At 40.7% G+C, this 17,245-nt stretch overlaps 1 protein-coding gene across 2 annotated transcripts in view; it reads left to right on the plus strand.

Moving 5' to 3' along the window:
- The window catches only part of zfpm2a (zinc finger protein, FOG family member 2a), a gene marked incomplete in the record, with an annotated part of 138,524 nt that overhangs the window by 51,387 nt on the left and 69,892 nt on the right, over nt 1-17,245 (plus strand). For both annotated transcript variants that reach the window (XM_014017104.1, XM_014017105.1), the window contains 1 exon segment: nt 5,930-6,054. In XM_014017104.1, coding sequence (XP_013872558.1) covers nt 5,930-6,054 — 125 coding nt within the window.

Below are 17,245 nucleotides of genomic sequence, written 5' to 3' on the forward strand. Positions count from 1 at the left end.
AATGTAATATGTTTTTATGAGCCTTATACATAACCTGCAAAATATTATAATCAACCAACTCTTAAAACTTCAATAATTTCAACTGATAAAATAATATATTTGATGGGTGACAGTAATGTTTTCTAGTGATAATTCTTATTTGGAATATACAAACAATTATACCCATTGCTAATATTTACAATATAATTATATTGTAAAGTAGCTGTGTGTCTAGATGCATTCTGTTATTTATGATACAACATTGAATTGTTGGCATTTTATCAAGATGTCATCAACCAGGCAGAGTACACAAACTCATAAAAGACCTCAATACAGTTCACAAATTGTAATTAAGAATACTGAGGTCAACCCTTTATGACCATTAAGGTAATATGTGATAATATTGTTGTTTTTAAAGAAATGAAATTAAATAGTTTGAGTTACGTGAATCAAGTCAAAACTGATTCATTTCAGTTTTCCATTTAGAGTTGAAATCATTTACATATATTTCATAGGTAAAATAAAATGCTGACTTAACCAATTTAATGAGAATTAACACAATGTTGTCTTTTCTGTTGGCTTTGAGTGTATTAACCTCTGCAAACATCACTTAGCTTTAATGAATAGCAGTTATTCAGGGTATACTTTGCAAAATAAAATGATTCTTTCAATGTAATTGGAAATGGGGAAAAATACACACTAAGGAATTGTTGAAAAGAGCTTCATTATATCTAATAATATCATTCAGAGGTAGAAAGTGGTAGTTCACCTTCCTGTCTGTCAGTGGCTCACACCCACTTATTCTTTAAACGATGGCAGGCTGGCATCCTGCCATCCAGAAACTCATTAGCTTTCAGTTGTAGGACACTGAAAGGAGAGAGAGACGCCCTGGTTCTTTTTCTTTTTCTGAACTGTAACAAAAAAAAAACAAAAAGAAAGACAGGATGCACATGCACACATAAAAAAACAGAAAAAAACCACATGCCAGTGTGGAGCATCTTGGGTGCTATCTGAGGAGGATCTCTCCACACAAAGGGACATTCATTGGTCTGCCAAGTATCTGTGGAGTGCAGGGACAGACCCTAGAGTCTGACGACAGATGATGATCTTATCGAGGGCGGGRGGCATGAGGTGGTGGTGGTTTGTGTTGTGGGGGGGTGTTGGTTGTAGGGGGTGAAGGTGGTGGAGAGGTTTGGGTTGGGCTTCAAAGGAGTAGGGTACAGCTTTTGAGTTGTGTTATGAGGTCATGTGCTGTGTTGCCAAACGTGTGGCATTTAAGTGTCAGATCAGGGGTGGGCAATCCTGGTTCCTCTGCCCCAACACACCTGATTTCTGCTTCTGCAGAACTGGAAGAGGTGACTCAATGACTGAATCAAGTGCACTGGAGCAGGAAGTAAAACATGGATGGTGGCCCTGAAGAACCAGGATTTGACACCTCTGTGTTGGGGATTTGGGGGTAGGAGGTATTGAAATCAAGTAACTCTGTTACCTTCAATTCTGAAAAAGCTGTATAAAACATAAAGAATACTTTACATCATAGTCTAAATGCCTTAAAATTGGCCTCTGTCTCTTTAAGAACCTCCTACCCTTTCTGCCACTGCCACTTCAGCACATCTTCACAACTATGCTCAGGGGAGGGCGGGAGCTCAGCTGCAGACTGAGCTTTAGGGAGGAGATTTGTGTAAATAGGCGGAGCTATGTACCAGCAAGTTTTTAGGCAGCTCCACATGACTACCACAGGCGATTCAAGGATTTCTCAAACATGCATGAATCAGTCAAAGCAACACTGTGGGTGTGTTTTTAATGAGGGGATGAAATTAGAACATGATATAAAGGTCAAAATGTCAAATTTGCATACCCCTCCCCCTCCTTAACAACAAATCAAACAGTCCAAAATGAGTTTTTTTTAGTAACTATAACATATATTTCTAGGTTAAAAAAGCTATGATTTGGGGTTTTTAAACTGACTTATTGTAGCAGCTGATATTAGAAGAGTCACTGATGACACATCTGTTCGAGCCTAATTGTGGGGTTTTATTGAAACCTAGTAAAATGAAGAAGTTCATAAAGAACATACAGACAGTTTATGAAGGGGACTCATTATTCATCCATGGGTGTTTTGTGGAGATTTTCCACTTGTATCTGTAGCAGATGTTACAAGCCATCTGTGAGCCAAGGTCCTCAGGCAACATTTGTTGGGAGATGAGCACAACTGGCACCTAAACATGGCCGACCACAAACCTCACAAATTGTACCCTACCCTTTTTTTTACCACCCTCTTCTTCTCACACCTACTCCTCACCATTCCCTTTATTTATTCGTTTTTTTTACTCTGACTGGCCTACCCTGAATTTAAAGAGACAGAAAGAAGGAGTCAGAGTTGTTGGCTGGGGAGGGTCTGTGTTTTGTGTCAAACGGGGCTAAACAGGAACTTGCATCCAAGCGGGTAAAGGCCGTGAGTCTTATCTGAGGACAAACAGAATGCATCAAGCGGTGGCTGTTGCTCTCAGTGATGACGGCCAGCTGTGCACCAGTGTTTAATTATTTCTCTGTAATGAGCTTACCCACCTTCCACTGCAGCACCGGGAAGACTGCATGCAACTGCAGGAGCAGGAGGGGGGGGACAGGATGCAGAGGAAGAATAAGAATGAGATATAAAGCTGTTGAGAATATCTCATTTTAAGGGCAATTTTCAAACTGTGTAATCTGTCTAAGCCATGAACAGATATTTAAACTGTGATCTGGTATTTCACTGGTTTTCTACCTTCATTTAGCACACATTTGGTCTGCCAAATCCATTTTCATGAAGGGTGACATTTACCTTTTTATTGTTCCAGGACTGACCACCATTGATGAGTATTTGATCAGTGCGTGTCATTGTGTAGCAGGTGGTAACACCAGACCCAGGCTTGATGGTGTTTATAGATGCAAAGTGGCACATAGGCACACATTTCCATACGAACACAACAGACAAGCACAACAGCGCTGCAGATACATGGCTGATATTTACAGAGGAGGCTGGAGCTGAATAGGTCATTCTAACATATCACAAAGTTCAGCGATCACTGGAGCCCATTCAACAGGAGCCCAGCGCTCCGAATACCTCCTGACCTCATGTGTTCCTGAACAGGTTAAAAGAAACAATGTTAACAACACACGTCCACTTTGTTAGCATAATCACAAGTATTAGTTTTACTTGCAAGTTTGGAAGAGCATTTCTGTTAGGATCAGTGTTTTTGTTTTGTTTTTTCTTACCCGTACCTTTTGTGTTTTATGATTAGATTTATCTCTTCTGTTTAGTTATGTTGCCACTTTGTTCCTTACTCCAAATTTTCTGTTTTGTCTTGTTCCCCAGTTTTGCTCTGGCTCTGATCACACTCACCCTATTTCTGGTTGTCTTCTTGTCAGGTGTTTGTGATCATATTCATTTGCGTTGTCTTTATATTCTTTGTGTCTCTGTATTTTCGTCAGTTGAGCCGTACACAATGTAAGATGTCGTCTCAGTCTGCCTCATGTCTTTTGGAGTTCAGTGGAAGGGTCTTATCTGCCACTTCAGCACTTTTATTTTTRCAAATACTCATTTGTTTGTGGGATCCATGTGTCACCTGCATTTTGGGTCTACAGGCTGGTTTATACTTCGAGTCACAGTCTTGTTCCCCCTGCTGAGTGACAAAAAAACTGTGCAACTTCCGTCTGCTCTCCCACTGCTATCCCTCAGTGACAGATGTCGTATGCATTACCCCCAGTCAGAACTCTGCGATGTGGACCTTGCGGCTTAGAGCGTGTGATTGGTTAGAACTTCATGGGTGTTTTTGTTCATGATGAACACCGCAGCGGTACAGGTCCTCAGTGCTGCTGCTGGACTTCGATTAACTCTGACTTCTGCGGGTTATTTTGTTAAAAATGATTTTTAGTCTGAAGCCAGTTGTTAAAAGAACTAGAAGAGCAGCTGGTTTGATCAATTGAATGTGAGCACGCAGCTGATTTTCATGTATTTTTTCATCATCACCATTAACATAAAAAAGGTTTTCCTCTGCAGACTCTTCACCCAACAAAACACTGATCAAAACTACATAAAAAACACAATATCCAGCCATCATTATTGCTGTTTATGTACTTATATTAGCTGTGGGAGGGCAGAGGGAGGCTCTATAATAATTTATGGCCCTCCGCGTCTTTAGCCCATTTATACCCGCTCAGGAAAAAGACGTCCAAAATGACGCAATCTCCAACCCACTGTCTTATGTCGTATTGAGGTATAATCCAAGCTTAAACCTTCCTCTGACTGAGATGTTCAGCATTAATGGTCATACTTCATAGCATAAAACAAAAACTAAGCAAGATAAAGACCCTCAGGGACCCCTGGACACCTACAGGCACCTATGGCTGACTGCGACACATGAAAACCATTAAATCTATCTAAGACTTTTTCTAACTCTGGAAGCACATTATAAAAGTTCAATGAAAACTACTGACATACTGAGCCTAAACTAAATATCTGATGGTCTTACAGCTGCACTAATGCTAACAGCACAGAAAAAACAAGGTAGAACTTGATGGGAAAGCATGGACTGGTGGGCCCCTATCTGCCTTAGAGTTGTCTGCATTCAATGCACTGGGCATGCAGTTACCTGTTGACCTCTATTTTTGGACTTAAATATTCTAAAACGCATGTAGTTATATCAAAAACGTGTAAACATGACTTCCTCTTTATTTCAGTGACCTACCACTTATGTGTACCCTCCAAAGTAAGGGGATCCAAGCCACAAAGATGACTTTACCTGATCTTCATATTTGACCTTTGACCCCAAAATGTTTTCAGACCTCCGTTGGACCAAGAACAGTTACCATGTGAATTTTGACTGCTATCAATAGCTTCGTTCAGGAGCTAAAGTGCAGACAAGACAGTGTGACGGACACCCAGATTTTCGTCTACAACTGATCACATTTTAGAGTCAGCCCAATTCAAGATGGCTGCCAGAACAAATCAATCATGACCAAGACAAAAATAACGTCTCAGTCAGTTTCACATATTGAGCTAAAATGATGGTGGGAATAGCTGAGTCATTCAGAAGACATGCTCTGAGTGTCAGATCTTTTGTGAAAATGTGAGTAATGTTATTTCGAAGGTTTAATCTTAACAGGTGTAACTTGATGTTCAGTGGTCTTAATGTAAAACTCACAGTGTAGTGTTTTTTAAAGAAATACAAGACCTTTGCATGTCTTTGATTCACAACATTTAGTTCTTTCAAACAGTTTGCAAGTATGTATTTATTTGTTCCTTTGAGATAGTTCAACTTTTAAGTTTAAAATGTCTAAACTTAAAGTTGTCTAATAAGATTCAGACAAGATTTTATAGCTTTAAGGCAACCAGTTCAACACGTAGAGATGGGAGTTGTGTATTTCCTCTTTCACGCACACACACACCTACACACAGACATACACACATCCACACACAAACACACAAGGGAGACATCCTCCTCTGTAAATCACGTCACAGCTCACCATGTGGTTTATCATAACTATTTGATTAATCACCATCCTAAAAAAGTACATTGAATCTAAGAGATAAAATAGCTGGGGGGTGTCAGGGAGGTGAGGACCGGTGGTACTAACGGTGCGATCCGGTCCCACTGTTAATTAACTGGAGCTCTRCGCAGCACTAACAAGGGCCTTGCCTTCCTGCTTCAGCAGAAATAGGCCTGCCACTCGCTGCTCTCGCCTGCACTGTCTCACTCAGATTATCTCCACATGAGACACCTTTCAAATAAGGTTAGGGCTCCGTGGGCCTGAGGAACACCATCAGATGGATGCTCACTTGATTTGCTTGCCTTTAACCTTCACAGTACTGCCTGTTGAAGAATAAAGGACGAGTTTGATGTGAAGCAGGTCTTCTGTAGATCTCTGAGGCTGATTGTTTCTGGATTCTGTGGTGTGTTTTTCCTTCCAGGGGAGCTGGACGCGTTCCTTAAAGACGGCGAGCGTCGGGTCCACAGCCGACAGCAGCTTCCTGTGGGAACAACCTGGGGTCCGTTCGAAGGGAAGATCGAGATGAGCACTGACACCACTGCACTGGTATGTCTTTACTCTGAAAACTTCAAACACTTAGGTATCAACTTTCTAATAGACTGACCAAATTTGTGTTTGCAATAAAAAGACAAATTAAAGCCACACACTGTTAGGATGAAGCAAATAGAAAAAGAATTAAAGAGGGGGCTCTGAAGGCACGAAGCAATAAAGGTGTGATTGCAAAAGGTTGTTTAGAAGATCAGGCTCAGGTAAGCAAATATGACAAAACTCATTGTTCCAAACAAAAAGCAATGAAAACTCAGATTCTGGAAATTCTTTAGAAGCCATTTGTCTCAGATCTGCAGGAACCTGTGGGAAGCAGAGCAGTATCTGTGTTCTTCATATTGAACTCATAAAGTAAAATATCCAACATAATTCTCATTCACTGGATTGCTACACAGTTTTAAATTGTATGATTTTAATTTGAGTGTTTTAAAAATCTACACTTCCCTGGCTATTTTGTCTGTTTGTACTTATTGTTCACACACAAGCTGAACACAATAAAGTGAGGATTTGTGAAGGATTTTAAGAAAATCACAACGAACTTATTAAAGCGCAAAGACACTTGGTGGTGGTGAGCTACATTGTAGCCACACTGACAGAGGCGAGGCAACCACGCACCGGTACCACCGGACCCCCAATAAGCAAGGCGGAGGAAGTGTCTTGCCTGAGACGGATGGAACAGGGGATTGAACTAGCAACCCACTGGTTGCAGAATAGTGGAACACTCTATTTTTTCGTGTCTGCTGTCACTTAGTGCTTTAGAAACCCAAACAAATATGGAGCAGTTTTTACTGATTTTCTTTTCACATTTTAGCTTTGATTGTGGGCTCGACAAGATGGTTTACAGGAAATAAACACAATTGTAAAAAAAAAAAGAGCTACATTAATTTTAAGACTTTTTTAGTTTTCTAAAATGTGAAAATTTACATTTTCACTGGCAAACAGGTAGTGTTTTGTATGTATAATTGTAAAAACAAACTCTTAGTGAAGCAAGTAAAATTTAAATGTTTTATTTAAATTCAACCCATATTACATACCATGTATAGAACTTGTCTGTCACATTAGACCAGTTGATTTGCATCTTTATGTGTTGTCTCCTGATATGGAACGTAGTTTTAGAAAATTAACGTTACTTTGTATCAAAGAAAGGTAAAACCTTGTAATTAAAATCTTAAAGCTGTTTTGTAACAGGAAGCACCTTTTGTTCCATAGCATCGCTCTCTGCGTTTTTTTTTTCACAAGACAAAGTTATTCTCAGATGATAAAAATGAGCTAAAATTTATACATAACTTGAAATTTGAGTCTGGAAGAGTCTGAACTGTTGAAAGATGAAGGAAACCTGCACCCAATTGATTTTTAAAGACTGTGATCATGACTGCGTTGTAAATGAAATGATGGATAATACTGAAAAGATTGTTCAGAATCTAATAGAAGAAAATTTTTGATTTCCAGGGTTTAACTTAACATTTTTAATTAAGGGCAATACATGTTTTTAAGATTATATTTATTATAATGAAAATTTCTTTCAAATTATGTTAAATAAGGACAATAATGGTTTTGCCTGATCTGTGTACTTATTTACCATCATGTTTAAAAAAATTCTCTTGAACGATTGGACTGATTTTATTGAAACATACAGAAAGGAATCGTTGATCTTTAACGGATTGCCTTTTAGTATGGGTCTCAACAGTCAAACTGCAAAAACACAGAAATGTAGTTGTAGTCAGCTTTACAGACACTGTGATCAGATTAAATCTGGTTGTAGTTGAGTTGAGTGCTCCCAAATCTCACAGTACTGCATGAAATATTCACATCTTAGTTTGAAACTCAGCAGGCCACATGCATTCCTTAAAGGAATGCTAGATCTTGCATTTATTTCAGGACTGAGCTTTATGTTTTTATTGCAGTCCAGGCGAAACGATTCTGCTTAAGTTTAAAAGCCCAAATTAATTGCAACATCCATGACATCCAAACCTTCTGAGGTGACTCCTGTGGGAACCGAGTGGCTCACAACATGAGTCTGTTTCAACTGTTTAATCTCCATATTTTATGAAGAGAGAGAGAGAAAAAAACATTTTAATTGGTGGATTTAGAGCTCAAGCCATGTTTCCGTTGAATGAAGTCACTGTTCATTATTTCTGTCGTTAGCCTGCACACAGAAGCTTTCTATCTCTTGTTTCCAAGATCCCAGCAGAGGCTGGAGCTGACCTGCTGCTCTGCTGGAGTGACAAGTCCTTCATGGGTTTGATACTCCATTTTGCATTTGGATTAATTAAGAAATTCCTATTAAAGTCTCATTCATCCTGTTAAGACACATAAGGAAAAGTCCACGAGGATTTCGGATTGAGAAGCCGCCCCTCTTATTTTCCTAGATTCCTGAAACGCATAACTTTATTAAATCATTTTCAGAGAGGTTTGGACTGTTTTCTGAGCACCCCTCGTGGGTTTGAAGTCATCAGTGGCTTTAAATAACTCCAGCTGTATTAGAGCCATGAAATATGGCTTCTTTCAGCGCAAAGCCAGTTATCCTTGAGTGGAAAGGAGATTTGACAGAGCAACACCTCAAGTCGCCTTCTACAGTAATACACTCCATATATCTCCCCAGCAGGGCTCGCCCACAGAAAGGCATCAGAGCTCAGCTGCCCATCAGACACATCAGCAGCAGGTTTCTGGCACCGTTTTCAGCACATACAAACAAATTCTGAGCGCTGAACGTGATGCATAAACTGATTGTTGCTCCTGGCGAGAGTGAGAAGTTCTTAACGACCTGCCCTCTGAAGAATTTCCTGCAGCTTTCCACTTCTCCCTTTTTTAAAGAAAGCGTGAGCAGGTGGTGGTCATCACCTGTAATAGGCTGTGGAGGGGTTACAGAACATTCCTAACCCTGCTTGCAATTAAAAGCAGAGAAAGAAGTTCTGCCTTTAAGGATCTCATGTGTGTCTTATTCTCATGGGAGCTTTTTTTAATGCTTTGCTGCTTGCCCTCTTTCACTCGCAACTTTCATCTCTCAAATGGGGTAGGGGCTGTTAGCAGCTTCTCACCATCTCTTATTAAAGACTAGGTCAACCCAACTGGCACATTTTTGTATAACCGAGCCTCCGTTTAGGGTTTACTGTAACTTTCTCCTTACTTACTTAGATGCTAAATAAGCCAGAAACCTCAACAATGGTTGTAGTTTGTGCGTCACGAGGGAATCGTTTTGTTTGCAGTGGCATACTTTTGCTTCTTTCTTTTTTTTTTTTTTAATCAAGCCTCTAGTTATCAAGCCGCTGCCTTGTTAAACACGCAGCCGTTGGCAGTATCTCTAAAATACTGCAGTATTTATCTCAGTTATTTCAGTGGGAGGCAGGGGAGTTGCTCAAATCTTCACATGGAGACAGAAGCGAAGCTCGATGCCTCACCTGGAGAGGGAGAAGTCGAAACAACAAATGTGAGTGGGAGAAGAAAGAGGTGAGAGAGAAGAAAAAGAAGAAAGCCCGGTTGTAGTTCTGATGCATGTCAGGGCTACAGAGCAGGGTCACAAGGTGGTAGAAAGTATTTTAGGTAGAAATAAAGGCTCATTGCTTCATAGGTCTCTGCCCTCAGCCATTCTTATGAAGTGTGACCTCTGCAGACCATTAAATCTTCTTTTACTCTCGTAGATTTTTTGAAACTGTAAAGGTGAGTGAATTATCCGAAGGCAGTCAGGTGTGAGGCAGGAGTGATGCCTCCCTCGCGCCTGAAACACACGACCCGCTGGTGAGATATTGATATGCTCTCTCTGAAATCAAACATATTATATCCCTCCATCCAGACACACCGTTTAAGATGGGACACTTTAGAGGTCGAGCTATTTTTGTTGAGCCACCACATGCGGTGCACGGGTCCGTTTCTCAATCCCTGGCGTAACGCCCAGATAGGGACTAAAGTGTAACGAGTCCTTAAAGTGGCTTACAGTAAATAATGAAATTACAGTGAATTTAAGCAGCGTTTGCATTAAAGTGGACGGGAGAAGCACTTTGGTGCACGCGGAGCCATTCAGGAGGAGAATGTGCTGGGTTAGACTGGTATCTGGGGAGCAGTACTATGGAGGCATAAAGATGGGAGGGTTGGGGTGGTGGGGGTGTGAGCGTTCCCCAGAGGCAAAGAAAAAAAAAAGAAGAAGGCTGGTGTTCGCTGTGGACCCCGTGGGTTTGGCTGCAGGTGGACGACAGGCCTCAGCAAGCGGAGCGGAGKGGTGGATGATGCTGAGAAAGAGCGGCGAGTGGAGCATTTCGTTGTCCAGGCAGGCCTTGAAAGAGAGGTGTGAAGCCTGAAAAAGAGAGAGTGAAAAGCGATAGGGAAAGTCAGGCAGAGAGAAATGGCAGGAAAAAAAATAAAAAAAAAAAAACAGAAGGGAAAGAGCATGACAGGAAATCTGGGCATCTGCAGGACAGAGATAGGGTCACATCTCGACCATTTATCAAAGAGGAAAGCAGATTTCACAGCTGATGGGTTGCCGTGGCAGGTCTGAGGACCCCAGGGGCTCAGCTTGGCATACGAGACAGCAGTTGTAGTTATTGCTGCTGCAGACCTGTTAACACAAACACATTGCACTGTCAGCTCTTATGCCTGACTTCCTTTAGGTAGTTTTGCAGTATACTCTCCATCACTCTTGAATGACTTGACTGTGAGTCTTTTTTTCATCCAAATATAGAACTAGTTTTTAAAGGGGCAATATTATGTGTTTCTCAGGCATACATTTAAATACTATACCATAATAAAGTATCTATGTCGCCTTTAGCAGTTATTAAAATGCTGTTTTATGTTTAAATAGAAAATCAACTTATCTTCTCATACCTTCCTCTTCTGAATGCCTGGAAATTGGCCTCTGTCTCCTTAAGAACCACTGTCTGTCCTGTCCCATTTCAGTGCAAGGGTGGGGGGGGGGCATGGGGCACGCACTATGATGCAGTTTACTTGGCATCTGAAAATACATTTCCTCAAAGGTATTTTGAATCTGAAAAGAGCTTCACTGAGTTAAGAGCAGCAGACAGTTAAGTTTCATTTTCTCTAACCGTGTTTCCATCAAGGCTTTGAAGAAATTTAAAGTTATTAGAGGTTAGTACTGATGTTAAAAGCACAACACTATATTCTTAGGTTTTCCTTTTTGTAATGTTGACAGTGTTTAATCTATTATGTTTTGATTGATATAGATTAGTTACTTGTCCGAAATACAGTATGTGACAACACATCAACTGATGTGATAAGAGTAGCTGAGGATTTTGTCTGAATGCCTGTGATTCAGCCATAGGTCAGTAGGGGCGAACGCAGGCATTGAAGACGGTGTATAAATACATGAACTTCCTGTTTTTCCGGTAGTGTTGGTTTCCTGTCAGCTTGAGTGACAATAAACCTCACTCAGATCCAGAATTCTGGTGTTGTATGGTTTGATTCCTTCAACAAATCATTTTATTTAACAATGGTGTTTTTAATATCGACTTCAGTTTATTGAATACGAATTTTCTTACAGCTTTTTGATGCGCATTTAGAAGTGTCGCATTAAAAGTGTGAAAAAAAAGTCGGATGGAAACAGCAAAATTTGAAAAAAAATTCCTCAATTCGCTAAAAAGCTTTTTACGCTCACTTGAGGTGGTTTTTGGATGATTCGCAAAGTAGTTCATGCGCAAAATGGGAGATGGAAACACGTTTGCTGAATAAATTCTGATGTAGCGCATACTTACCTCACRTGACGTTCAGCTGTTTCCGCTTTCCTGCCTCGACCCGGATGTYATCATAAACGCRCGAAAACATGGCTGCAAACWACAACGTCTCCTGGCAGMGTTAAACATAGCCTGTACTAGCTGAATAGGTAGAATAATTACAACTTGCCCAATAGCAAGGCATTCACGAAAAATCGCTCCATTGTCCCGAGATGATTAGCCTCTGCTAGTTAGCAAGTTTCTCTTCCTGTTTACTACCGCAAAGCTTGTCGCAGACGTCTGACGTAATCACKCGTTGCATAGCCTCGTTTATTCGCATCAAACTGTCGAGAGGGAAACTAGATGGAAACAGTCTAGATTTGAATTCTTATTTATTTAATTTTTTGCAAATTTTAAAAAGTTCAATAAAAATTCACTCTACAACTGGATGGAAACACGATTACTTTTGCTCTGTTACTGCCGAGAGCCTGCAGGAGTCATGGGAGGGGTGTGTGGGGTGGAGGGTGAGGAGGTGTGCTCCGTGATGAGGAAGCTCTGCTTAAAGACACGTCCCAGGGGCGTTTCTGGTCCCAAAAGGCATTTCTGGCCCCCACCTGTCGTTTTGCTCCTCAGCATGGCTGCCTAAAAACACTGCAGGATTTCTCAAACATGAATGAATGAGTCAGAGCAAGGCTTAGGGCATGTTTTTTATGAGAGTATAACTTTATAACATGACATAAAACTCAAAAAAGTTGATTTTACATGATATTGCCTCTTTAATTATTGAGATTATTTTTTTAAAAAAGAAGAAATTTAGTATTTAACGTGGTTCTGAGCTATGTTCAATAAGGAGACTGTTGTCTGGGATGACAATCCTWCTGTAAAGTTAAAAAGTCAGCCAGAATGGATGGTCTTTGAACGGTCTAAGCACCTTAGTGTATTAAACATGCAGTGAGGGGCCCATAATAAGTGTGATAAGTCCACAATAGCTTTAAACATGTACAAAACTTCCACAGCAAGTGATGCTTTATCATTGTAGTGGCCGTGCATTCATGACATGGAACATCAATGTCTCTGAGTTTGATGCAGGACTGACCACTCGCACATGATGCCCAGGGTCTAACCTAAGTTAGTCAGGCAGTTTTCACTTCATCTCTGGTTTTTCTGTTTCAGCTAATTCCTTAGCTCCAGTTCACACGTTCTGCTCTCTACAACCTACTGAACCTGTTAGAACATGCCACGTTTAAATAAAAAAAATCCATCTTAGTACTTTCTGTGTCCCCAAGATGCTCTCCTGCACACTCACTATTATCACCTTTTTCAGCACAACTCTCTCAAACCACATCAGTGTGAAGCTACTTTGTAGAAAATGCCACCATGCTAATGCAATGGATGCAACCACAGGTATCACCCCCCCCCACCCCCCACCCCCCCATGCTTTTGTCATGATTATGGTCATCATTTAGAACGGGGCTATTCAAGTTCAGTTGCCAGTGGACCAAACATAAAAATGACTGGTTTGGGGGCCAAAGGCAAAAATTCGTAAAACTATTTCRTCAACCGTAACTTCAGCAAAGAGCAAAAAGTCTGTCACTTTTGTTTGCGTAATGTCTGAACTACCTGCAGGGATGCTAACATACTTTTCTCCTATTTGGATTAAAAATTGAGCTTTACCTATATTATTAAACACTGGTTGCTGTTGACACCTTGTCAGTTTTMAAAATCTACTTCATCAGATGGATTAGACAGCTGCTTACAAGTGTTTAGACTCCTTTTCGTAGCCATGGTTTACCAACTATCATCCGAAGAAGGCAGACCTCTCTTGTCTTCTTATGACATTTGCAAGATAGAAGTAGTACTGTACATTTTTAGCTTTATATTTAGGCACATCACTTTGAGATTTTAGCAGCTTTATGGGGAACAAAGACATGTTAAAGAAAGCCACAACTGGGTCAGAGCCTGCTTGSTGAATTTAGCTGGTTAGCRCACTCTGTAAAGGGAGGAAGAATGGGAAAGCTCAAAGCAAGTMKCAYAYTATCACACGCACACAAAAAAACCTACAGGGWGAAAAAATGCCAAACYAAAAAAGAAAAATAGGGAAAAAAAMCCAAGAGTTGGCTAAATGCTACTRTTGTTAGCCCCTTTCCCTCTACTCCTCTTTGCTCTCTGTCTGACTGATGGAGCTGCCAGAGTGTCGTCTCATCCCTCACCCCGCTCACTGATCAATCAGACCATTAGAGTCCAATTACAGCCGAAGCCCCAGCACAGGTGAGCGACGAGCACATTCAGCCGGCTGCCGACAGAAYGCCTCCGCCCGGCTTTCTCACACTTTCCAAATTAACACAAATTAATAGTGACACTCAGACATAAATGTCTGCAGTCGGGGGGCTAAATTAACAGTCTGGGTCGAAGCTATTGAGTAGCAGGTGTCTTTAAAAGCAGTAATTACCTGTGTTGGACCGAACCAGGAAGAGAAGATGGCCTACGGTTTGCCTGGAGTAACAGGCCTGGCCCTGGCAAGCTCGGCTTCCATTGTAGGTGTTAATAATTGATTGGGAGGCAAGCTATTAATGAGCAGCAGATTTAGAGCTGTGTTGTAAATGTGTGTTGATGAGGATGTTGCTCCCTCTTATACAATGCCTTACCAATGCTAATTACCAGGGCTTAGTCAAGGTGCAACTGTAATGAGTCTGGATTCAATAGAGTCCTGGTTGTTATGTGTTTTGAGGGCCTTTTAGCAGAAATTACACAGTAATTGAAATGCACAAAGCTCGCTTAATTCCAGATTAACATCTATCAGGCAGTTGTTGCTCCTTTATCTTGTCTTCTATCTTAATATTACTGTATGAGCTCAACTTACTGGGAGAATTGCTTCATGATTAAAACAGATGAACTGTTATAATCACACGAGGACCTTGAAAAAAAGGTAATAATTTGAAAACTTGCAGGTTAAAAGAACATAATAAAAGTCAATAAGWGCTTTAGGCTAATTAGGTATAATAACAGTTGAGTTTGACCACAGTACCCTTGAATCAAATATCACATATGTAAACCTAAGTGGGATTTTAAAGTGTGTTTTGTGACCTAATGACAAAGAATAATGTTACCTCAGGGAAACCACTRGCAGCTGAGATATAATAATTTGAAACAATAGAAGAATCGCTCCATTTTTTTCCAATTCTGTTCATTTTAATTTACTTTTCCATACAAACCAGCTCTTAAATATTTGTTCTTTAAACTGCCGGGGTCCTGTCTCTCCCTCTCAAACAGGATCGGCGGTTCATATTTTTGGCCAAAAAAAAAAGGAGTTTAGCTAGGAAATACATGTGTTCGCGGACATGCAGCGTGTTTCTGTCTTTGTGAAAGCACTTACGTGTGTGTTTTATGTGTGGGAGGGCGAGAGCGCRTCAGCGTGCAGACAGTGTGCTGCTTTTGGCTGCGAACAGAGAGCTTTAGCTTGTAGACTACAGAGGAGCGAAAATGTCAAGATACTGTCCTAATTTTCACCTGGGACAGAGAAAGAGGCACAAGCTGTCAACTGATGGAGGCTGATTATTGTGTAATTTAGTACAAGGGTAAGAATATGGGCCCATACCCCCCCACCTTCAAAAATAAAAATAAAAAAAATAAAAAAATGCTCCAGAAATTATTCAGCCCATCACTCAAGCCATTTATCTCACCCCTTTTGCCCACCCTCTCCCTCTGCTGTGTTTATTGTTAGCTACCCCTAAACTTTAACAAGTGGTGGCAGATTTTTCTGTTTCAGAAATTATATTTTTCTTCTTGTCATTGCTTCATTAATCAAGAGGAGGCATTCTGAAAAATGTTTTGTTTTGGAGGCTGCAATCTATTTTGTGTGTGTGTGTGTGTGTGTGTGTGTTGTAGTTAATCTGCGCCCGTGGCAGGTTTCCCCTCCGAAACGCAGCGCTAAGCAGCGGTATCGCAGGCCTATTGTTGTAGCCTCTGTCATAGCAAGGAGAGCCTGATGCAGGCCTGGGCTCGCCTGATAAGGAAAAGAGGATTCAACATGGCTGGAAAGGAGAATCAGTGGGACTTGAGAGTGGAGTACGGATGGGGCAGATGTGCTCACACACACACACACACGCATGCAAACACACACGCAGAGTGCACGCAGAGACAGACAAACATTCAGGGGGATGCGCATCACTTCTACACACATACAGTCACACACSAGCCGACAAACACACACACAAACACAAATCATAAACCATCATCACACTGGCACATGCCCAGGCAATTATTTACAGTAACATCCAATTACATATGCAAGAAGGCACCCCAGGATAGGACCTCTCTATGGCATAGCAGCTAAATCACACACACACACATACACTCACAAATACACAACATCAAATATGCATGCACGCAAACAAACAAGCCATTAAACTTAAAAAAGATAAAAAGAGCTGAGGTAGAAACCTTTTCATTTATGTTTGTATTTAAAGTTGCTCTTTGTTTTTCATCTGAAAGTTCCTCTCTGTCTTGATTTGAAAAAAAAAAAAAGAAAAAGCTCAACATTATCAGAACTAACAGGATTTGAATTTCTGTGTTGGACACACAAATAATTTTGGCACGAGGAATGTGGCTTCATCTAATGAAATAATGGACCCAAATTTTAGGCGGAGAACCAATTTGTGATTGCATGCATCAATTATTTCTTGGGTTTAAACCAATATCAGAGCTGGGGTCTCTTCAGATGGATAAAATGGTAATTAGCTGGCCTGCTTCTCCTTGCTTGGTGTCATCCATAAATTTTTATCAATGATATTATCAATGGGTTTTATGAGTTTAGATGGAAAGGAGGAAACATTTAAGCACATTTGGTTGAAGTAGCCATTTAAATTTGGTGTTTTGAACACAAATCAGCACTGGTGTGTGTTTGAGTCAGATGTAGGATGAAGGAAAAAAACACAGAAACATTGTCTTATTGTAGTTATTTATGTTTTTCTAGGCCTGAGCTTTCAAAGTTTTCATGGCTGGAAGTCACTGCCGCCCACAGCGCCGCGCGTTCCCCATGAGACGCTCAGCCAGGCAGCCRGAGTCAGACCTGAACTGGCCACAGCTGAGCTCCACTGTTTGAGAGATAAAACATGGTTGACTTGATCTACAAGTGAACCTGACATTTTGTTGTCCTTACATCACAACACAACTACCCAAACTGATATGGCAGGTCCCCTGATAAGCAGAGCAGGACTCACTGATTTGCTTTGTGTTCAGTTTACAGTAATGGCTGCTTGGTTTCCTTCAACAGGCCCAGGATGCAGTGACTTCATCCAACACAAACACAAAGGAGGTGATCTTTTGCACCGAAATTCACAGAAAGTTCTGGCTTTTACTAGAAAATCGATATACTGTAAATGTGGAATTTTAATGTTTGAACATAATTATAGGAAGCAAAATGTGTTAATGACTATAGTTGGTAGTGATATTGGATTGTGGTAGTATCATTGTATGTGTTGCCAACAGCCAGTGCTAAATAATATAGGTAAAGCTCAACTTTACCTATATTATAT

This window comes from Austrofundulus limnaeus, unplaced genomic scaffold (assembly GCF_001266775.1).
Source record: "Austrofundulus limnaeus strain Quisiro unplaced genomic scaffold, Austrofundulus_limnaeus-1.0 Scaffold161, whole genome shotgun sequence".
NCBI lineage: Eukaryota > Metazoa > Chordata > Actinopteri > Cyprinodontiformes > Rivulidae > Austrofundulus > Austrofundulus limnaeus.